This window comes from Lepidochelys olivacea (assembly GCF_965140295.1).
Source record: "Lepidochelys olivacea isolate rLepOli2 genome assembly, chromosome: 8".
In the NCBI taxonomy this organism is placed as follows: Eukaryota; Metazoa; Chordata; order Testudines; family Cheloniidae; genus Lepidochelys; species Lepidochelys olivacea.
In genome coordinates, this window is record NC_140418.1 from 49,331,837 (window position 1) to 49,356,807 (window position 24,971).

General features: G+C 42.2%; 1 protein-coding gene across 2 annotated transcripts in view; it reads left to right on the forward strand.

Annotated features, from left to right (window-relative positions):
* The window catches only part of RABGAP1L (RAB GTPase activating protein 1 like), a 528,106-nt gene that overhangs the window by 126,461 nt on the left and 376,674 nt on the right, over positions 1–24,971 (forward strand). For both annotated transcript variants that reach the window (XM_084635917.1, XM_084635918.1), the window contains exon 12: positions 24,472–24,565. In XM_084635917.1, the coding sequence (XP_084492043.1) occupies positions 24,472–24,565 (94 nt within the window). The remainder of the gene's footprint in view (positions 1–24,471; positions 24,566–24,971) is intronic.

The window sequence follows — 24,971 nt, forward strand, 5'->3', positions numbered from 1 at the left end:
CCATCCTGCAAACCTAATGAGTGGTACCCAATGGTTCCGTGTAGGAGTTCAATGATGGGGATCCCATCCGATGGCTCCGATGTTCTCGCAGTGGCGTATTATCAACTGGGCCCACAGGACCCGTGCCCAAGGTCCCCAGCCAATTGAGAGACCCTGGAAAAATGGGCATCCCGCCCACAGCAGACAAGCACTGGGCGGGGCAAGGGAAGTCTTTGCACTCCCCTGACCCCACTCCCTGGCCGCAGTGCCGGGTGGGCGGGTGGGCAGGGGAAGCCCCTATGCCCCAACCCTGCTCAATGACTGGGAGGGTCCAGTGCTCCCCAGCAGCTGCCCAGGCAGAGAGAGGAAGGGCCAGGGCCAGACTCAGAGCCGGAGAGGAAGGGACGGGGCTAGAGCCTCTCCAGCTACGCTGGAACACTGCCTGCAGAGCTACTTGGGAGAGAGCCTGGCTGGGAAGGGGCAGCAGCCTGCTCCCTGCTCAGGCTCCGCAGAAATGCGGGGCAGTGGGGGAAGCCCCAACCACTGCTGCAATCCTGGGACTGGAGGAGATCTGGCTTCCTGCTGCAGCCTCAGGGCCCAGGTAAGGGGGGAACAGAGCTTTCTGGTCTTGGGGCCATAGTGAGGGGTGGGGCAGAAGGGAGCCAATGGGGGCCATATTGGGGGATGGGATGGGCAGGGCTGTTTGGGGCTGTGGGTGGAATGGGGGTGAGGCTGCAGGCAGAGGGTATGCTCTGGTCCAGGGCCTCACGAAACCTTAATCCACCTCTGGTTCTCCATGCCAGATTTCTCAAACAAGACATTTGCATGACCTGGATCCACTGATCTACTCCTCAGAAGCCCTTGAAACACTGAGGACTGAAGCCTTTACCTCGCTGGAGGATGTCTTCACTCTGTCCTGCCCACAAGCTCCCTTGCACTCATGCTCGGCCCCTTTAGAAACATACCTACATGCGGAGAGACCACCTTGTGAGGAAGAGTATCCTCCCCTACTATGTCCACAATTTCGAAGATCCTTCCCCTAGTATCATTGGCACTGCTGGTAGAACAGGAGCCTATAATTTTATCAAGTGACTGACATTCCAGATGAGGCTCCCTCTCCCCCCTTCTCCTACAAGGGAAACGAGACCAAAGAAGGTACTGGAACTGTCTACCTCCTTCCAACCACTGGTCTCAGATGCCTTACACTCCTTCCCCTCTGGTCAATCCGTACTGGTCTTACTGGGGCCTGTGGGATCCATATAGTAGGCATCGTGGATCTGTGCAGGAATCACACCAACTGTCATCTCCTAGCCATTCCAGTTGGCTCTGTCAGAATTTAGGAGGAAGTCAAGCTGGATCCAGTTGTTCTGGTGGGTATATCATTCTCATTGAAAGAGGTGGTTGCTCCATCATCTCCCTCTCTATCTGATGACCAAAAGCAGAACAGGAGTTATTGCAGTGTGTGACAACGGAGCTCCAGATATCTCTTTGAAGAAGACCAGGACACACAACAGCGCCTATTGGACATCCTCCAAGCCTCTGGCCCTTTGAAGGTGGCCCTTGCAGTTAATCAAGCCATTTTGAAACCCACTAGATTGGTGTGTCCTTACCCCAGAGAGAGTGAGAAAATGTATATTTTTTGCCAGAGAAAGTGTCAGAGGTTTCTTCCGCTCATTAAGTTCCCAACTTCTTAGTGGTTCAAGTTGCTGCACAAAGACCCAGAGTTCTCAAAGACTACCCCAACTGACAAAGGTGCAAAACATCTTGACCTTTTGGGTCGGAAAGTGTCATCTGCTAGTCTCCAATTCAGAGCTGCTAACTATGAGGCATTGTTAGCAAAATACGATTTCCTGAATTATGCCAAATTTGCTGACTTTAAAAACAGACTTCCCTGGGAAGCTAGGGCCCAGTTCCAAGCCCTTACTGATGGAAGCAGGCTGGTGGCCAAGATGTCACTTCAAGTGACAGTAGATACTGCCTCTAGAGCCATTGTCACAGCTGTAGTCATGAGACATGAGTTATGATTGTAATTATACAATAGAATCATAGAAATGTAGGACTGGAAGGGACTTCAAGTGGTTATCTAATCCAGCCCCCTGCGCTCAGGCTAGGACTAAGGATTATCTCTAGACCATCCTTCCCAGGTGTTTGTCTAACTGGTTCTTACAGACCTCTAAAGATGGAGAGTCCACAGCCTCCCTAGTTAATTTGTTTTGAAGCTTAACTATCCATATAGTTAGGAAGTTTTTTGTAATGTCTAACCTAAATCTCCCTTGCTGCAATTTAAGCCCATTACTTTCTTGTCCTGTCCTCAGTGGATAAGGAGAACAATTTATCACATTTTTCTTTATAACAACCTTTACATAATTAGACTGTTCTCATCAAGCCCCCACACTTAGTCTTCTCCAGCTAAACAAACCCAGTTTTTCAATGTTTCCTCGTAGGTCATGTTTTCCAGATGTTTCATCATTTTTGTTGCTCTTCCTCTGTCCACATCTTTCCAGAACTGGACACAGTTCTCCAATTGAGTCCTTATCAGTGCTGAGTAGAGTAGAAGAATTACTACTTGTCTTGCTTGCAACACTTCTGCTAACACATCCCAGAATGATGTTGGCTTTTTTTAGAACAGTATTACACTGTGACTCAATCATATTTAGTTTGTGACCCACCATCATCCCCAGATCCCTTTCTGCAGTACTTCTTCCTAGGCAGTCATTTCCCATTTTGTATTTTTGCCACTGATTATTCCGTCCTGAGTATAGTACTTTGCGTTTGTCCTTTTTGAATTTCATCCTGTTTAATTCAGACCATTTCTCCAGTCTGTAAAGATCATTTTGAATTCTAATCCTGTCCTTCAAAGCGCTCACACCCCTTCCAGCTTGTCCGCAAACTTTATATGTGTACTCTGTGCCATTATCCAAATCATTTATGAAGATCCTGAATAGAACTGGCTCAGGACAGATCCCGGTGGGACCTCACTCGATATCCCCTTCCAGCTTGACTGTTACATATCACCTTATCTTCTAGGTTCTTACAAACTGATTGTTTGACTATTTGCTTCGTTATCTTTTCAGGTACCAAAATTAAGCTGACTGGTCTATAATTCCCTATAAATCCCAGGGATACCTCAGGGAGGACCAGAATAACATTGAGAACTTTCCCTTCGATGAGTATAACCTCTTTAGTGAGAAGACCAATGAGTTTTATACACTTTAAAACAGCTGTTCTCAACTGGGGGTCCCTGGCCCCCTGGCGGGGCTACAAGTCATTTCAACTGGGCCATGGGGCTCTGTGACTGAAACCCTGAGCCCCGGCACCCCCTGTGGGGCTGAAGTGCTGAGCCCATGGGCAGAGTTAGGGGGTGTGGGGGGTGTTGCTCCTCCCCCAAATTGCAGTGCTTTACCCACAGAGAGGCAGCCTCAGGGGCAACTCCACACCCTCCGTTCCTGGCCAGGTTGGAGGCGGGAAGCTGGAGCCGGGCATTGCAGGGCGGCTGGTGCCATGCAGCAAGCAGCTGTGGAGGTCCCCCGTCTCCTGCAGTTGGTGCCCAGGGTTGCGACTGCTCCTCAGCTTATAGCCCCCTTTGACTGCTCAGGCAACCAGTAAGAACCTCCCTAGCTCCAGAGCCAGCAGAGCCCTTGGGGAGCAGCGACCACAAAGGGGGGGCCATCCTGGTGCTCAGCCCCTAGTTACCCCTCTCCCTGGTAAGAAAACGAATTGGAGAGGTGTCTGTCCACACTGCCCTTAATACTTTCTTCTTTGGAGCACAAGTAGAACAATTGCGATATGTGGACCAACAGACGCTGCTTACTAAAAATTTCTGGACTCAAGCAAATCATGTGCATGCTTACAGATAGGGACCACACATCTTGAAGTACCTCCAGATACAGGTAAGTAACCTCTATTTCTTTGGGCCAGTTCCCCTCACTACTATTGCTTTGGGGCAAGCCCCACTCCTCCAACAGAATGATGAGTAGAAACAGCTAGCAAAAATTTGAGGATTTTCCAGTCCCCTGTATGGAAACAGACCACATAGGATATCTTGGGGCCGTAAGGTTCTTTTTAGGAACTTCAATTTTGTTTTAGGCTAAATTTGTAAAATCCTAATCACTGCACATTCAGTTTTGTGTGGGCAAACGTTTTGTACACTTTCGCACAGTGTGTGCAAATCATGAAATTTACATTGTGGACCTCATTCATGCACCCAATAGTGCAAACTGAGGACAAATGGAGTATACGCATGGATGTGCTAACGCTTATACATATTAAAAAAATCATCGTGGAATCTGCATTGACACTTTCAAAAATCTGGTCTATCAACTCTGGTTCAATTCAGTTGGCTTTCTGGAATGCTTAAAAATGTGATTTTGATAACCATTTTATCTGCTAATCTAATCAAAGGCTAAAATATAGTCACTTCAATTTATGCTCTGTAAAACTGACATTTTACCTTTTAAATAATAAATGACAGTAATCGGGTGTAGCTTGTGCAGAGTGCAGAAATGAGCCACTCTTGAGATTGAACCACTGTGATTACATTACACCTGCCCTGCATTCTTTACCTTAGTTACTTATAAAATGGCATATTGATTTTTTTTAAAGGTCTCCTTATTGGTTTATCAAGTCTCCGGGGGGCGGGGTGTCTGTGAAGTTACCTATGCCCTCGATAACCTCTGTGACCTTTTTTCTGGTGTGTCTGGGTTCTGATGCAAATTACATTATAGGTTTTCACCTTTGTACCTTAGGTTGATTGACTTGAACTCTTACTGTTGTGGTCCCTAGGGGTTATGAATTGCTCCCACTAGATATCCAAGTATCTCTCGTTCCACGCTTTAAAATAAAATTAAAAAAAATAACCTTCTCTTTTTTGCCTTTTCATAGAGATGTCAAACTCAGATGGTACAGTACATTTTGAAGGAATTTACATTTTTAGGAGCACTTATCTATTGTGCTGCATTTAATTGGCTTTGTCATCACTGTGGGTGTAAAACTAGTGAACTGTAAAGAGAATTATGCTGAATGAAGAGTGGGGGAAAATTATCTATTAAGATTTAAGTGAAGTATATACCAACTTCTAATTTTCCATGGTTAGCACCCTTTTGTATTTGCTATTTATGAATATACATGAGTGGAGTCTTCTCTTTTTGTACAAATGTTTTTACAAACAAATTTTTGCTCTATAGCTGAGCAAACAAATGAGTAAACAAAACTTGTTTTGAGTAAAAGTAGGGCAGGGCCCCTATAGGATTTTATCTGAAAATGAGGAAGAAGCTAGGGATTAAGGCAGAGAGGGCTGGAAAGGTCCACTGGACCATGTTTGCTTCAGAGGCTGCAGGGAGAGGGACTATTGCTGTCTGCAAGTCAGGTGAGCCAATGTGCGCAGAATAATATTGCTCAAATCTACCATCACATCACCCCATGAAGAGGAGCAGCAGCATGGGGGAGATCTGGCAAAGATTCATCCAGAGAATCCCTCATCTGTGAATTGGGATTGCTGGTTCTTTTTTAGGGTCTGTGCCACAATTCCACCAAGCAGTAGATTGGAAAGGGGGAAGAGGAGGGAAGGAGAGAACTGGCTCGTTGTGAAAACTATTTGCTATGGACATGGAAGCAGCGTGACACCCACCATAATATTGTTTAAATGCAGAGGCCACAACTTTATTTAAAATATTACCTAACTGGGGTAACCACCTCAAACTATCCAGTAAGGTTGTTCCACTGCAGCTCTCTTATGTGGTATACCCTGATGTACTATAAACTTGTGTGTAATTGTGAAGGTCATGCACCCTCTCCACCCTCAGCTCTGCTAAGGTACTCTGACTGAAAGCCCAAGTCTCCTGCCTCCAATGTGGAGAAGGAGAGAGAAGATGCGGAGTTGCAAGCAGCATGAGACACATCGGCATGACCCCTCGCCATGCTGTGCTGTGACCAGGGTCAATGCCCAAGTATGCCACTAGATTACAGCGCTCTCAGTAGGACCCTTTCTAACCTGCCAACTGCACTGGAATCTGCCAAAGTTGAAATAATTAAACGCCAAAGCCAGACCTCTTGAGTGTCAGGTGGAAGGTAAAAAAAACCCACACAGCAATTTGCCAGTTTTGCCTTATGAGAAAAATCGTTTCCAGATGCCAAAACTGTGGATTAGCCTAGCTCCCATCATCACTGCAGACCAAGCAACTAGATTGAGATGGGCAGGGCTGAAACTGGGAGCCCACAAGGGTTACCCTGTCCAGGCAGAAAACTGCATCAACCCTCCCTCATGCTCCACCTGGCCCAGCACCACTCACATCAGCCAGTGGCAGGGGCAGTGGATGGTCAGGCCCAGATGCAGCATGTTATCCTCTCACTCCCCCACCCAATGCAGTATGAGGAAGGAGGGAGGGAGCGGAGAAAGAAGCAGCCCCAACATGATGAACTAAACCAGCATTGCAAGAGCAAAGGTACATGGAACGCTGCTTCCGCTGTTGCTAGTTGAGATGCCAGAAGTTGTTGCCATTGTTCCCAGCCACATCAAAGCCATGCCCTGGATAGTGGGGTGAACAAATATTTACTTGAATGAGAGGTGAAGTGTCTCCCCTCTGGATTTATGTCCTCCTTCTATCAGTGTACCTCCTTTTCCTCTACAGGCAATGTATGTCCTTACCCTATTTATGCCATCCATCTCTAGCTTCCCATTCAATCTGAGCAGGAGAATTGTGTCTGGGGAAGGTGGGAGTGTGTGTTTACTGTGTTAACCTTTCATTCACACTCCCCATATTTTAAGTTTTTGCTTCAATAGTTGTAGCTTAATGTTTGCTAAAATTATTCTAAAATATTTTGAAACAAATATGTTAGGATGGGGGAACTGTTTTACTGTTAAATTAATTCATGGGTGACTTGAGGTGAGCATTTCTAATTTTTGAGTGTTTGGAGTGCTAAAACATTTCACTGCACAGCAAATTATTTGAACATTAAATCTCATAGTTGGACCATTTGTTATATTTCTCCAGTTGGTTTCCTGACAGACCTTGCAAAATTCTGAAAGTATCACACAAACATAATGTGCTGGTATTAATAGAATAGAAAAATTGTTTTAAACAAGCTTAAAAATTAAATTGCAGAAGACTAGCAGTAGTAACACCCTCTTTAGATGTAACAGTCTTTCATCCCCCAGGTTTCATGAGCAGACTTTACTTTAGCAGTACTGTTAGTGTAGCCTAGCCTGTTAAGCTAGGCCAATATACTGCCTTTTTCCGCAACAGATAGCAGATGTTCAAGAGAATACACAACAGTTTGTCTTTACAGGTCATACAAATCTACAATAATGCTAAACTACGAATAGACATAAGTAGGAAGATGTGGCCGTTGCCTACTACAAATTTTTAGATTTCATATGAGTACAAAGAGGCAGATGAATGCAAACATAGTGTAATCAAATGAAACAATAAAAACATGGTCCGACTGAAAGTTTTTTGATGTATTGACTTGCACTAGCACTAGGTTGTCATTGATGCTGAATGCTAGTCCTTGAGTACCGAAGATAGTATTTCGGTGGTTGCTCTAGCTTTGTCTTGCAGGCCCTAGCCCACTCCTATACAATATTATATAACTGAAGCCAAATGATCTGCAAAAAAAGGCAGTATATGTTCTCTTTGAAGATCAGACAGTCATTTGCAGATTTTCACCAAGGAGCACATAGTCCTTGAATGTTGTCCTCATTCACATCCAACTCCATTTTCTGTTCTTCCCTGCTGCTACTAGATAAGTATTTTTTTTAGTATGGAAGAGGATGTTTGTTTTGATTAAAGTAATTTTCTTCACATTACCTGTGTATTACCTACCTTTCTAAAAAGTCACTCCAAGTAAGTTTGGGGGGGAAGGGAGGATGAAACTGCACAGGTGAAAGTCCAGTTGCAGATCCCTTTCACTATGCCAGTACAACTAAGGGTCTGTATGGGCAGTACAACAATGGGACCTTGCATATATCCTACCTGTGTTGGGGAATGAAGGGGAGAGACACAATGAGCATGATATAAATATTAATAAAGTCTGTGGCCATCTGTGCAGCCCTGGCTTCAGCTGAATCTACTGGGCGCGTGGGGAAAAGGTTGACCAGTCTGAAGTTCTCCAAGTTGCTTCACAGGGATCTTTTCACCTCTGAATTGCCTCTGTCATGCTGCTGCTGTTGTTTCTGTTGCACTCCTCTGAGCAGCATGATGCTCCCTGATGTTTGGATCAGGTCCTTGCTGAATGCATGTTGCCAGTCTGTTAGTCTTTGCTACCAGTTCTTTGCCTGTTGCCCCCTCAGGAAGGAAAGGGAGAAACACATGTAAAATACATCTGATATTTTAAAAAGTGGGGTCCATGTACATAGCCACAATGTAATGGTCCTTTGCTCATACTACTGTGAGGGGGCTGAGTCAGTCTGTCTGTGTGTCCTAACCCAAGAGCTTTGTCCCAGAGTTTTCATGCAAAACCTTGATGACTTTAGCATTGTAGAGGCAGATTAACTTCCCATATGAATGGTTTGTGTGATAGTCAGATATGCCACTCTGCTCATATAAATGATATGGGCACATGAGGTCACCATTAAGGCTTTGTGCAACAGCATGAATTTGAAGCTGAGCTATGCATTGCTTTTTGGTATCAGTTGGAGAGAAAATTGAAAGCCTGATGGGAGAGTGTTATCGACTGTGTTATAGGTAATGTGAAAGTAGCAAAGAATGCAGGAGACTTTTCTCTTAATTTATTTCCATGTTTTAAGGTGTTGAGAGTGTGGGATGCATCCTGACACAACCTTAACTGTTTCAAAATATGTTGGGTTTTTTTTTATATAAACTAAGCCAGAATATGACCCAACCTTTCATGGATGGAGAGGGGACCACACATGCCCTTCCCAATTAGTTCATATTGATGTGATGAGATAATTCTGTATCTACTCTCAGCCTCTATTATAATAATCTGATTCAGTCCTCCCCCAGCCACTGTTTTAATTGCTCTTCCAAAGAGGAAAAAGAAGCAATACCATGTGATGGTGACTAATCACATAGTGGTAATAAAAATAGCAGACACTCAGCAAATAATCTGCAAATAATCAACATGTTGGAATTTGTCAGCATGAAATGGTACTTGAAGAATTTTGAATAGCAAACAAGTTCTGTAAAAATTGAAGTCTGTTCAAACCATGAACAAGAAATAAGGGTGATACTGAATGGAAACACTTGTTTGCTACAGCTGTTCACAGAGCTAGAAACACACTATTATGTAGCTTTTTAAAGGCCCCCCCCCTTTTTTTTTGCGCTCTGTGTTTAGGTGATCTTTCAAATAGCTATTGGGAAATATTTTTTCCCATACGAGTTCAATATGTAACTTACAAATATCCAGCCTTTTTTCTCAATGAGCAGGAGCCAACATGGCTAGCTTTGTTCACATTCATGTCCAAATTTTTAGCTGCATCTACAAAGTCATTGCTGCTTCCTAAGAACTGATCTTATCTCCCTATGAACTATTTTACCTTAATGTAAATGTAATGTACTTCTAATTTAGAGTTACATTGATTCTGGCAGTCCAGAGAAATAAGTTTGTCTTATTTATAGAACTGGCTGATTTTTTTAAACAAAAAATGCTGTTTCAATAAAATAGAAATTTGTGTGAGAGGTTATTTTTCCTCTTTTGCATTTATATTGAAACAAAAAATCATATGGTCATTGAGAATCTTTTTTTTTTTTTTTTACACAAATTAATTTTTTTCATTTTTGTCAAGTTTTTGTGGGAAATGACATACATTTCCTGACTAGTTCTGATAATTTATCCCCTTTTCTCCATCATTATTGCCAAAACACTCTCTGGTCCATGCTCTGGTGCTTCTTATCTCCGCTTACCTACTGAAACCTGCTTCTCTCTGGTCTTCCTCACTGTTATCTCTCTGTTTTATTTAATATGTTCAAAATGCTGCTGTCAGTAGCATCTTCCTATTGTTACTCTGACCATACCTTGTCACCGTCAATCTTTCTATTGACTTCCCCTATTCTCCTACATTTAGTTTAAACTTCACTTTTATTGACATTACCACCTACATCTAACCTAATTTCCTTCTGTACATTCCTTTCCACTCCCTGTGCTCTGCTCAAGCTTCTCTCCTGACTACTTTCTTGTCACCCTTACCCACTGCACAGTTTCTTTTGTTTGTAACAGGTTCTCAGTTAAAACTCCTCATGAACCTTTTCTGCTCCTTCAGATCACTACCAAAAATCCACCTGCTTAGCCAAGCAAATCTGTAAGTTCTTCGGGGGGCAAGGATGTGTTTATTTGCATGTGCTATAGAAGGCACTTAGACTAATTACTTCTAAGTTACTATATAAGTTAATAATATCAAACTCACTGAATCGGATCTACTGTGCCTGGCTTTTTAAAGACAGCTGCAGTTATTGAAAAGGTAGTGCTAAGTACTCTATATATGTAATTGGTTTTAAATACTAGTGGGAGAGTAATAAGTCTATTAAATGAATGTTTGTTAAATAGAATTCAACAAAAGGCCCACACAAAATGGAGCCATTAGTTTTTTCATTATGAATACCACAGATAAAACATCTGAAATACATCCATTTGTTAGGATAACAATTCTGAACCAGAATCTGTTTCATCATAGAACTGGAAGGGACCTAGAGAGGTCATCTAGTTCAGTCCCCTGCACTCAAGGCAGGACTAAGTATTATCTATACCATCCCTGACAGGTGTTTGTCCAACGTGCTCTTAAAAATCTCCAATGATGGAGATTCCACAACCTCCCTAGGCAATTTATTCCGGTGCTTAACCATTCTGACAGGAAGTTTTTCCTAATGTCCAACCTAAACTTCCCTTGCTGCAATTTAAGCCCATTGCTTTTTGTCCTATCCTAAGAGGTTAAGAACAACAATTTTTCTCCTCCTCCTTGTAACAACCTTTTACGTACTTGAAAACTGTTATCATGTCCCATCTCCGTCTTCTCTTCTCCAGATTGAAAAAATAGGGTTTTTTTTTAATCTTCCTTCATAGGTAATGTTTTCTAGACCTTTAATCATTTTTGTTGCTCTTCTTTGGACTTTCTCCAATTTGTCCACATCTTTCCTGAAATGTGGCACCCAGAACTGAGCACAATACTCCAGTTGAGACCTAATCAGAGTGGAGTAGAGCAGAAGAATTACTTCTCGTATCTTGCTTACAATACTCCTGCTAATACATCCCAGAACGATGTTTGCTTTTTTTTTTTTTTGCAACAGCGTTACACCATTGACTCATATTTAGCTTGTGATCCACTATGATCCCCAGATCTCTTTCCATAGTGCTCTGCAGTCATTTCCCATTTTGTATGTGTGCAAGTGATTGTTCCTTCCTAAGTGGAGTTTTTTGCATTTGTCCTTATTGAATTTCATTCTATTTACTTCAAACCATTTCTCCAGTTTGTCCAGATCATTTGAATTTTAATCCTATCCTCCAAAGCACTTGCAACCTCTCCTAGCTTGGTATCATTCGCAAACTTTATAAGTGCACTCTCTATGCCATTACCTAAATCGTTGATGAAGATATTGAACAGAACCAGACCCAGAACTGATCCCTGTGGGACCCCACTCGTTATGCCCTTCCAGCATGACTGTGAACCACTGATAACTACTCTCTGGGAACAATTTTCCAACCAGTTATGCACCCACCTTATAGTAGCTCCATTTAGGTTGCATTTCCCTAGTTTGTTTGTGAGAGGGTCATGCGGGACAGTATCAAAAGCCTTACTAAAGTCAAGATATACCACATCTACCGCTTACCCCCTATCCACAAGGCTTGTTACCCTGTCAAAGAAAGCTATCAGGTTGGTTTGACACGATTTGTTCTTGACAAATCCATGCTGACTGTTACTTATCACCTCATTATCTTCTAAGTGTTTGCAACTTGATTTCTTAATTATTTGCTCCATTATCGTTCTGGGTAAAAAAGCTAAGCTGACTCGTCTGTAATTCCCCAGGTTGTCCTTATTTCCACTTTTATGGATGGCCACTATATTTGCCCTTTTCCAGTCTTCTGGAATGTTTCCTGTCTTCCATGACTTTTCAGAGATAATTACTAATGGCTCAGATATCTCCTCAGTCAGCTCCTTGAGTATTCTAGGATGCATTTCATCAGGCCCTGGTGATTTGAAGACATCTAACTTGTCTAGGTAATTTTTGACTTGTTCTTTCCCTATTTTAGACTCTGATCCTACCTCATTTTCACTGGCGTTCACTACGTTAGACATCCAGTCGCCCACCAACCTTCTTGGTGAAAACCAAAACAAAGAAGTCATTAAGCACCTCTGCCATTTCCACATTTTGTTATTGTCTTTCCCCCCTCATTGTATAACGGGTCTACTCTGTCCTTGGTCTTCCTCTTGCTTCCAATGTACTTGTTGAATGTTTTCTTTTTACCCTTTGTGTCCCTAGCTAGTTTGATCTCATTTTGTGCTTTGGCCTTTCTAATTTTGTCCCTACATACTTGTGTTGTTTGTTCATATTCATCCTTTGTAATTTGACCAAGTTTCCACTTTTTGTAGGACTTTTTTCTTCTTCTCAGTTTTAGATCATTGAAGATCTCCTGGTTAAGCCTGGGTGGTCTCTTGCCATACTTCCTGTTTTTCCTATGCAGTGGGATAGTTTGCTCTTGTGCCCTTAATAGTGTCTCTCTGAAAAACTGCCAAATGTCTTCAGTTGTTTTTCCCCTTAGACTTGCTTCCCATGATATTTTACCTATCAACTCCCTGAGTTTGCTGAAGTCTGCCTTCTTGAAATCCGTTGTCTTTATTGTGCTGTTCTCCTACCATTCCTTAGAATCATGAACTCTACCATTTCATGATCACTTTCACCCAAGTTGCCTTCCGCTTTCAAATTCTCAACTCGTTCCTCCCTATTTGTCAAAATCAAATCTATAACAGCTTCACCCCTAGTAGCTTTCTCCATCTTCTGAAATAAAAAATTGTTTCCAGTACATTCCAAGAAGTAGTTGGATAATCTGTGCTCTGCTGTGTTATTTTCCCAACGGATGTCTGGGTAGTTGAAGTCCCCCATCACCACCAAGTCCTGTGCTTTGGATGACTTTGTTAGTTGTTTAAAAAAAGCCTCCTCCACCTCTTCTTCCTGGTTTGGTGGTCTGTAATAGACCCCTACCTTGACATCACCCTTGTTTTTTACCCCTTTTTTCCTTACCCGGAGACTTTCAACAAGGCTGTCTCTTTTTTTCTATCTCAACCTCAGTCCAAGCGTATACATTTTTAATATATAAGGCAACACCTCCTCCCATTTTTCTCTGCCTGTCCTTCCTGAGCAAGGTGTACCCTTCTATACCAATATCCCACCAAGTCTCCGTGATGTCAACTACATCATTGTTGTGTTTATATGCTAGCATTTCAAGTTCTTCCTGCATATTCCCCATACTTCTCGCATTAGTATACAGATATCTATGATACTGATATGATTCCCGCCCCTGCAGTTCTGTCTTGTTTCTCCCTTATTTCTGCTATAACAGCCCACGCTCCCCCCATATTCTGACCCTTCTCCCAGGTCTCCATGTTTTTGACTTTCCTGTGGGCTTTGGTCACCTGCCGCCGTCGAACCTAGTTTAAAGTCCTCATTAGGTTAGCCAATCTGTAGCCAAATATGCTCTTCCCCTTCCTCAATAGGTGGGCCCCATATCTGTTTAGCAGTCCTCCTTCCTGGAACAGCATCCCATGGTCAAGGAAGCTGAAGCCCTCCTGGTGACACCATCCTCGCAGCCAGGCATTCACCTCCAAGATGCATCTGTCTCTACTGAAGTCCCTACCCTTGACTGGAAGGACTGAAGAGAACACCACCTGTGCCCCAACTCCTTCACCCTTACTCCCAGAGCCCTGTAGTCACTTCTGATCTGCTGAGGGACATACCTTGCAGTATCATTAATGCCCACATGGATGAGTAGCATGGGGTAGTAGTCATAGGGCTAGATGATCCTCGACAATCCCTCTGTAACATCTTGAATACAGGCCCCTGGCAGTCAGCATACCTCCCAGGATGCCATGTCAGGGCGACAGATAGGTGCTTCTGTCCCCCTCAGAAGAGAGTCTCCAGCCACCACTACCCTACGTTTCCTCCTGGGAGTGGAGGCTGTGATCCTCCTACCCTTGGGGGTATTTGGCTTCTCCTCTTCAACCTTTGGAGGTGATTCCTCATTACTTGTTGCCAGGGCAGCATAATGGTTCTCCATCACCATAGTGGGGTGGAGCACTGCTTGCTGCCAGAAGTAACCAGCAGCCAGTGTCCTCCCTGTACCAGAGCCATATTCTCCTCACCTGGTGGCATGACAGCAGTCCTCTCTAGCTGATAGCGTCCTCAGCCTTGGAAGTCTCCATATGAACACTGTCAAGGAATTCCTTGTGCGCACGGATGCTCCTCAGCCTAGCCACCACCTCCTGTAGCTCTCTCACCTGCTTCCTGAGAGATTCCACCAGCAGGCACCTCTCACACTGGATGGTCCCCCCAGCCTGGCTTTCTGTGAGTGGGAAATGTAGGCCACAGTCTCTGCAAATCCACACCAGGATCTGGGTAGAGACATCCATTGTTAGGCTCTGTCTGGATACAATGTTTTTTTCTACACCCCTCCCCCCCGATGTTCTGGTTAAACTTGGATTTATGCTGGAAATGGCCCACCTTGATTATCATGCACATTGTAAGGAGAGTGGTCAGTTTGGATGAGCTATTGCCAGCAGGAGAGTGAGTTTGTGTGTGTGTGTGTGGTGGGGGGGAGGGGGGGGAGAAAACCTGGATTTGTGCTGGAAATGGCCCACCTTGATTATCATGCACATTGTAGGGAGAGTGGTCGCTTTGGATGAGCTATTACCAGCAGGAGAGTGAGTTTGTGTGTGCGGTTTTTGGAGGGGGTGAGAAAACCTGGATTTGTGCTGGAAATGGCCCACCTTGATTATCATGCACATTTTAAAGAGAGTGGTCACTTTGGATGGGCTATTACCAGCAGGAGAGTGAGTTTGTGTGTGTGGGGGGGGGGGGGGCGCGGAGGGTGAGAGAACCTGGATTTGTGCTGGAAATGGCCCAACTTGATGATCACTTTAGATAAGCTATTACCAGCAGGAGAGTGGGGTGGGAGGAGGTATTGTTTCATGGTCTCTGTGTATATAATGTCTTCTGCCGTTTCCACAGTATGCATCCGATGAAGTGAGCTGTAGCTCACGAAAGCTTATGCTCAAATAAATGGGTTAGTCTCTAAGGTGCCACAAGTACGCCTTTTCTTTTTGCGAATACAGACTAACACGGCTGTTACTCTGAAACCTGTCTGGATACAGGCGCAGGTGGAGGAGACAGGAGCAGTGTTGGCACTGGCAATATGGCCCTTCCTAACCATAGCGCTTTTATTACGTCTCCCTCCCACAAATTCCCCTGTTTGCAGTCCCCTGTTCGCTAGCTCCCCTTGGTTGCTTAGCCTCTGGCTTTTAAGGCCTTCCATCCTGGGTCAGCCCTACCCCCTCGTTAATCACACACGGGGAGGGTGATCACAAGGCTGATTGAGGCTGATCAAGGGAACAAAGGCTCAAGCAGAAAATCAAAATATCATGAATTTGTTATTAGGGTGTTGCACTAGCCTGCTAGGTAGCTTGTCACTGTTGGGAGGATGGGTTTTCTGGGGTTCTCCATGTGTTACCCTCTTGGAGAACATTGTGATTTTCCCCCTTCAGCGGCTGTCAGTGCATCTGTGAGTGCTGGGGAGAGGGCATGCAAGAGCAATACACGGTGTTCTTTACCAGTAGGGTCTCAAAATACTGCCCCTAAATCCTGCTCCTGTTCTGTTCTCGTTAGGATTCTTAAAAGCAGTTCAGAAACTGTTCATCTAATTCTAATGATTAAACTCTATTTAAAGGGCTGGTACTATCTACAACTGAAATTTGGCATGCTGTAAAAGTTTCAGCTTGACAATAGTCTTGTACCAGTTTTAAGAAAAAGTGGCTACTAAAGATAGCTAATCAGTTTTTTTAAGCAGTTCATTGATTTAGGATTGTATTGTAGCTTTTGTAACTCCAAAATGGTTTCCTCCCCATCTCCCGGTGCTGAAGTATTGCGAATGATTAATCTCTATACTGGATGAACTATAGTAGGTATCAGAAATAAATTAAAGGAAATATGAATATCTGGTGCAAGATACTGCATGCTGTACTTGGTGTAAAGATGCCCACGGAGCATAAGAACATCCAGTAGTCAGCAACATTAAATCTATAAGAACTACATCTGGCTACAGTCAAATAAATCTTGACATAAGAGTCCACTGATTTAATCTAGTTTAGGAAGCACTAATCTTAGATCAGGTTTCACAGTGGTAGCTGTGTTAGTCTGTATCAGCAAAAATAACGAGGAGTCCTTGTGGCACCTTAGAGACTAACAAATGTATTTGGGCATAAGCTTTTGTGGACTAAAAGCCACTGCATCAGATGCATGCGTGCATCTGATGAAGTGGGTAAACTTATGCCCAGATACATTTGTTAGTCTCTAAAGTGCTACAAGGACTCCTCGTTGTTTTAATCTTAGGTCAAGTTTTGGAGTTACCTCCTTGTTTTAGAGTAACAGCCGTGTTAGTCTGTATTCGCAAAAAGTTTCCACGGCATGCATCCGATGAAGTGAGCTGTAGCTCACGAAAGCTCATGCTCAAATAAATTGGTTAGTCTCTAAGGTGCCACAAGTACTCCTTTTCTCCTTGTTTTAGTCACACTCTCAGCAGTTTCGGGAGATACAGTTTCTTTGGGGAGATACAGCAGAAGCCTTTCACTCTAATGTTAGAGTACACCAAATGAGTGTGCATATTGGATCTCTTGGACTCTCAACTGTGTTTTTATAGCTTTCTTTACTTGTGTGGGACTGGAATGTCCAAGAGGAGGAGCCACCCATTAGCTTTATAAAAAGGGGACTGCTCTCTTGAAGGAAGTCTACTGTTAACATCTGTTTGGCAGTAATATTTTCAGCTGTCCTAATGCACTGCTCTAAAGTTTCCCTGCCACTCTGCAGCAAGAAAACTTCAAAACAATTTGAGATGTCCCTGAAAGTTCCAGTGCTTCAGACTCAGCTGTGGGGAAGTCATAAAATCCATAATTGTGTGGTCTGTGTATGTTTTCCTTTTAAAAATGTTTTACAAAACAACCAAAAAACCCTCCTCTGCAGATTCTTTGTTTTAATGATCAGGCAGTTTACAGGTATGGTAAGTTTATTCTAAAACCACTTGAAAATACTTTAAATGCTCCATTATATAAATTCTATCACTGTACTATTCTATCAAAGATATTCTTATCCAGATAAAAAATAGTCTAAAATATATTGGATCAAAACAGATCCAAATAATTGCCTCAGCTGCCTTCAGCCCATCTGCCTCTGGTTTGTGAGATGTGTGTAAATCCCTGAGTCTCTTACAGCCTTTTAAGAGATGAATTCCTACACCGGCCTTCAGATATCGAAGACCGTATTATCCACTTTCTTCTTCTTCCTATTTCAACAACACTACCACCAACAGCAATCATCTTTTTCTCAACACTGGTATGGAAGATGTCCCTTTAAGTCCACGCTGAGATAAAAGAATTTGTCCTCCACTTCTTTACCAGCAGTTCGACCTTAGGTTTGACATAAGGTTTGAGAACAGCAAATCCCAACTTTGATTTTTGTTCCTTTTTCTTTGGAGACCATTTAAGCCAATTTCCCAGTAATTCACAAAAGATCACCACAGAAAGTGGGTTTTCCACACTATAAAAGACTGTTTATACCATCCAGTTCAAAATCTTCCTTCCCAACGAACCTTCTCCTTCCCTATTCAGGAAGCCCTCTGACAAGATGGTGTTAAGAGAAAAAAACAACTCTGTACTAAGGGAGGGAGCAGTAGAAGAGGTTATGGTAAATTTCAGAAATTGGTGTTTCTATTCCTCATGTGTTCTAATACCAAAGAATGGTGGAGGTTTTTGCCCAGTTCTGGATCTGAGGAAACTAAACAGGTACATTTGAAGGTTTTGCTTCAAAGTGTTAATAGTGGGTTTCATTATCGATTTCCTATCTCAATTGGTTTGCTGCTCTTGACCTGAAAGACAGTTAACTGCATATTTCAATAAGACCATCACACAGGAAGTACCTTCATTTTGCACAGGACAGGACCATCTCCAATACAGGGTCCTTCCCTTAGGGCTCTCCAGGGCACCCAGAGTCTTTATGAAGTGCATATCCATAGCGGCAGCTTTTCTGAGAAGACGGGATTTTCCTGATTCCTGTATTTAGATGATTGGCTCTTAAAAGCAGCTTCCAAACATAAGCTGGAAATAGACACTTGATTCACGTGGTCTCTGTTCCAGAGGTTGAGTATTTGGATTAACAAAAAGAAATATCTGTAAATGCCTTTACAAAGTGCCCCTTTCACAGGAGTAATTGTAAACTCCACGATAGCGAGGGCTTCTGGAGGACAAATTCCTAAAGATGTCATATGCCCATTCAGTATCTGCTTCAGAATCCATCTCAGAAGGTGAAGTTCTTCCTCTCCCTACTAGGTCTTATGACATCAACCTTATGTGAGACTAAAGATGATACCTCATGCCACTGGTTGGCAAGAAACTTCAAACCTGCAATAGACTACGGGAACCTCGTAATTACTATTACAAACAAGATCTAGAAAACTCTTGTGGTGGACGGACAAGGATCATATAATGCAGGGAGCTGAGGTTCAGCCCTTCTTCCCCATCATGACAATTACAACAGGTGCCTTGAAAACAGGCTGGGGTGCCCATGTCAACAACCGTGTAACAAGAGAGCTCTGGAATCAGCAAGAGTGTCACCTCCCCGATCAGTGCTCTGGAGTTAAGAGCGAGCTGTCTGGCACTCAGATCTTTCCTCCCTCAGGTGAAAGGATATGTGGTTCAAGTGGCCATGGACAGTTATAACAGCAGTATATTATATTAAGAATTGGGGAGGAGCCACTAAAGCCTTGGGAGAGGGGTATTCTTCATGAGATTTATATGGTAGCCTTCAGCCACCTAGTGGACCAGCTAAGCAGATCCACAGATATAAGAATGGTCCATGAAAGACACTGTGATCAGGAGAATTTTTGCCCTGTGGGGTACTCCATATATAAACCTAGTTGCCACAAGGTACACCACCAAATGCTGTTGGTTTTTGTTCAAGGCAGGGGCATCTAACAGATGCTTTCTTCCTCAGTTTGGATACAGATCTGATGTATGCTTTCCCACTATTCCCTTTAATATTGAAGGCTCTGATCATGATCAACCAGGACGATACTTGTCGCTCCAGAATGGCCAAGACAGCAATGGTACGTGAACTAGCTCCTCCTTTCAAAGGAAACTTCAGGGTATTACCACTGTCATAGGACTTTCTGTCATAGCAGCAAAGGTATCCTCTGTATCCACTTTTGTTAAATTTGACAGAATCTCTGACAGAATTAGAGTACTGTTTCTCTCTAGATGTACAGCATGTGTTACTAAATGCTAGAAGCCAATCAACCAGAAAATGTTATGATTTGAAATGGAAAAAATTTTCACTTTGGGTAGCCCTTATTCAATCCATATTTGAAGTATTGTTTCTAAAGAACGAGGGTTTATCTGTTGTCGCTTAGGGTACATTTAACTGCAATTGCAGTGTTTCACACACCACTAGATGGAAAATCTATATTTCTAATATAGAAGTTTCTCAAAGCTTTACTATATTTTAGGGTGGATTTGATTTACGTCATGAAGGAAAGAAGGTTCTTTACCTGTAGCCGAGGTTCTTTGAGATAGACTTTGCATATTCATTCTCTGTACCTTTTCCTCCCTCTTCTGCAAAGTCCTAACTATTTGGGGCTCTGCATTAGCGGTGGAAGGAACTGAGGTGGCAACCACTGCAGTGCCCGCTTTTACAACCCTGCCATCAGAACATGCTCAGATGTTGAGGAGAGGAGCACCGAGGGGCCATGTGAGCGGTCATATTGGCACTGCTACTAAAAGGTTGCACTGTTCAGTGGCACTGGTTGGCACATGTCTCAAGAGTGTGAATATGCAGAGTCCATCTCCAAGAACCTCAGTTGTAGGCTAAGTAACCTTCATTTCTGGTGTTGCTGGCCAGGCTGGAATATATCTTGTGGAGCTTAATCATATGTTTCTCAAACTGCAAGAATATTTCTTGTGCATTTATTTTCAGCAGTGGTTTAGTAGAACCATTTTACCTGTGAACATACATTACCACTCAGGTTCTCAAGATTTTATTTATTTATTTATTTATTTATTAAGCTTTAACCTTGGAAATTTTTCTGATTATTTTTGCTTTTGTTCTGCTCTGGATTTAGAAGTTTCTATTTGTAATGAGCTTCAGGTTTGGGCCAGGTAGATCAGTGGGACATGTCCTATTTTTATTGTGATTGGCTGAATTACCCCATGTAACCAATAATGGATCTGCTCAGCAGAATCCATTTCTACTTAGTGTCTGAGGGAGAGAAGAGGGAAGAATTGTATCTGATCTAGCTGGGAAAATCAGGACGGGAGAATTTTTAAAATTTCATTTATGCTATTAAATTTCTTTTAAAAATTACTGTTTTTAAATTTTAATTATTGTTCAGGTTGTAAGGATAAGGAGAATGAGTCCACAATATTTTCCGTTACTTGCTTTAGAATTTAATAATATGCTTTGCAGATCTGGGTTTCAAAATACAGTACATTTCCATGGGCCATAATGAGTTCTTCAAGTTATCGGAAGCGGTCTCATTTTACTATCATATATTTTAATAAACTTCATTATCATTATATCCTTGCTTTATAAGGGAAAATTGATTTTTCTGAGCTCAGTGTTTCTACTTTTGGTTCCAGTGAACCTGCACAAAAGGATATGAACTCATCAAATCAAAATTTTGCCTGTAGGACTGCATGGAGATTAAAAAAATGGGGCAACAGGATTCACTGAAACCTTCATCGTCTTTATTTCAGGACCTATGAAACCATGCAAACTGATTCTGACCCAAAGAATTTCATGAATTGTGTTTTGGTTTGAAATGGAAGAGATTGTGGAACTCTGTTTTTCCAAACCAGTATTTCTGTTCACATTGCTTTGAGTGTTTTTGAGGTGCAAGACATGAGCTATCTTTGTCCTCATTGTTGGCTGTCAAATTCAAGGACCAGTATGTTTTTATTAATGACTTGTACTTGGCAACTGCTGAGATTATTAATTAGGAACCTGTACTTGGAGTCAGAGTGACAGCGATGAAGATTTAGTTAGGAGAGAAATCATGCCAGTATGTTGGACAGATCCTCCTCTACATGTTGGCATCAGTAGTTCAATATATCAACTTGTTTCTAATATGAAATGTTGAAAATTCTTGGAAAATTAAAGATGTTGGCAGAGACTCAAGAGTGTGGCTGAGCTCTGTCACACTCTCTTGTGGAGCAAAAGTTGCTTTAAGCCACCTTTTGTGCTCTCTGGATTCTTGGGATAGTTTGCCCCCGGGCAAAGTTTAAAGCATACTCAGGCCTGCTCTGAACTATACTTAGCTGCTTTGGGACTCCAAGGATAATGGGAACATCGCAGCGACTCTTTTGTGCTGCCAGAGTGGTACAAAAGAGCTGTGATTGGGCCTGATCACAGTACCAGTTATCTTCTAAACCATACTAGTTTTGAATATTTAACAGTATTGGGTTTTTATTTTGCTTTTAAGATTGTGTTTAAAGACCTAAAATTACTAGTAAACATATAATGAGAAATCTGTGGTTTCAGTGGTTGGAACCAGGAAAAAGTTTGTATAGATGGTAACAGGTCCTCCTTTGTATCTGTGTTTATTTTTGGTGATGGTCGGTCCTCTGATATATGTGAAATACAAAGATCTCATAATTTCTTTTGGCAGTCTAATTTGGCCCCACCTTGGCCATAAATTCGTCAGTACCACTCTGCTCTCATCTGATGCCATCTAATATGCAATGTGAAATGTTTCAGTGTGAGACCAGAGGGGATTTTCCTGTAGTTAAGGTAGTGGACTGAGACTCTCAAAGATCCGAGTTCAGTTCCCAGCTCTGACACGGTGTGAGACCTCGGGCATGTCACTTAAACTCTCTATACGTCTGTTCTTCATCTGCAAAATGGGGATATTTCCTTTCTTCCACTCTGACTGTAAACATCTTGTGGTAGGTATGTTGCTCCAAAAGCTCTTGGGCCAGTCCTTCCACAGCTTAAGAAGAATCTTCTCCAAGTTCATGTGCCTCAAAAAAAAAAAAAAAAAGCTCCAAGATTATCTCATAGACTCCTCAAATTATTCTGATTGAATGGAGGATTAGGTCAACCCAACTAAATGAGTTACTGTCTTTCCATATAATGGTTGTGGTCACATTGTTTCCCAGTACACAAAACACATGTAACCCCACTAAGTCTTGCACCTGAGAGGGAACACTTTGTGACATCAAGCCCATTTCCTTTTCAGTTGTGCCAGCCAATACCCTATGAGATTAATCTAGTCTTTAATCATGAGCCTTTCTCGAAAGAAAAGGAGTACTTGTGGCACCTTAGAGACTAACCAATTTATTTGAGCATGAGCTTTCGTGAGCTACAGCTCACTTCATCGGATGCATACTGTGGAAAATACAGAAGATGTTTTTATACACACAAACCATGAAAAATGGGTGTTTATCACTACAAAAGGTTTTCTCTCCCCCCACCCCACCCTCCTGCTGGTAATAGCTTATCTAAAGCGATCACTCTCAAACTGGACAGTCTCTACGTAAAAGAATAAATGGATGCAAATCAGATGTCAAGAATTATAACTTTCATAAACCAGTCGGAGAACACTTCAATCTCTCTGGTCACGCGATTACAGACATGAAAGTTGCGATATTACAACAGAAAAACTTCGAAACCAGACTCCAGCGAGAGACTGCTGAATTGGAATTCATTTGCAAATTGGATACAATTAATTTAGGCTTGAATAGAGACTGGGAGTGGCTAAGTCACTATAAAAAGTAACCTATTTCCCCTTGTTTATTTCCCCCCCACACACACACACTGTTCCTCAGACGTTCTTGTTAAACCCTGGATTTGTGCTGGAAATGGCCCACCTTGATTATCATACACATTGTAAGGAGAGTGATCACTTTAGATAAGCTATTACCAGCAGGAGAGTGGGGTGGGGGGAGAAAAAACATTTTGTAGTGATAAACACCCATTTTTTCATGGTTTGTGTGTATAAAAACATCTTCTGTATTTTTCACGGTATGCATCCGATAAAGTGAGCTGTAGCTCATGAAAGCTTGTGCTCAAATAAGTTGGTTAGTCTCTAAGGTACCACAAGTACTCCTTTTCTTTTTGCGAATACAGACTAACACGGCTGTTACTCTGAAACCTTTCTGGAAAGAGTTCTCTCTCTACTTCATTAAATTTCTGTCTGTGAAACTTGAGGTTTGAATGTGGGTGGTAAAGCTTCAGAAACAACCCCTGGGCTGTAGATATATATCTTAGCTAGCAAAGCATATAACTGTTTAGAGTACACTTTTCAATAGTGAAGTCCCATTTTCAGAAGTGATTTAGGAACCTGAACTCAATGAGATTTGGGGCTTGTCTCCACAGGGAAATAGCAATTCTGGAATAACTGTTTTGCAATAGCTGTTTTGGAATAGCTCCCTGCATCGATGATGTATTCCAGAACATAATTGATGTAATTCCAGAATAGTGTCCATATGGGGGAGTTACTCTGTTATAGCTAAATTATACCAAAATAGCTGTGCTGGTCAGTTTCCCCGGTGACTTTTGAAAACGGGATTTAGACTCCTAACTCACTTAAACTGTTTAGAAAATGTTCCCTGTCACCCATATCTTCAACATAATTTCTGATTCACAGGCTCATCCCATCCATTTTACCTCTGTATCTAACTCTCCATTAAAGCCACTTATCCTTAACACTCCTGAGATTATTGCCTCTTCACTTCTAACTTCCCATATAATTTCAGCTTCCAAGTCACGATATCACTTTTGCTGCTCTTCTGTGGATCTTTTTCAGTAAGATACTGTTTCATCACTGTGGAGTGTGATCAGAGTTTCTGAGGCAAGAACTGTGCATGGTGTCCTAGGTGTGGTGCAATGTAAGGGACTAATATAATCTGCTCTACTTGATGAGAAATTTCTCTGTATATAAAACCTGGAAATGGAATTGGCTTGTATTTGGCAGTAGTATAGTACTGAGTACTCTTATTTAATGCGTCACTGATTGCCACCAAGTCTCTTCACATAATGTCTTTCTAGATACTAGTTCCCTAATCTATGTCTGTTGTGCATTCTTTCCTAAATGTGTTAATTTTAAACTTCTGCATCTTACATTTCATCCCTCACTTGTCTGCACAAATCCTCAAGCTTTCCATATTCCTTTGTATTTTCTGCCTTTTTTTGTGTTGTCTCCTATAACTGTTTTGTTTTTTCAGAAAAAATTGTTATTCTATAAATCTGTTAGCACTTTGGTAAATGTGTGCATGTTTTTGTTTCTTTGCAGAAAGCGATAATGAACTCTCAAGTGGTACTGGTGATGTGTCTAAGGATTGTCCTGAGAAGGTCTTGTATTCCTGGGGAGAATTACTGGGGAGATGGTAAATATTAACTTTCTCATTTAGATTTTTAAATACTGAACCTTTTCACCCTTCCGAAGAGCAGATAAAGGCTCATAAAACAATACAAGGCCTAAAATTCCCTTGGCTTAAATTGTAATTTTCTTTTTCCATTTAGAAAACCCCCAAACGTTTTAGTTATGATTATAAAGTAGAGATGCTCCATATGAAAACATGTATTTAAACCCAGAGCATAAAGGATTAGCACTTGTGTTTTTAATTGGTGGTTATTCTGGGGATCTCTCTCCCAGTGCTTCCATGAAAGCCCTGGTCCCTGTGTTACTGCATTTTCCGAGGTTTATTTGACTAATTATTGTACTCAATCTTGGTGTTAAACATGGTTCATTTCATGCTCCCCCCTCCCCATCCTGTTTAAATGCTTATCTTT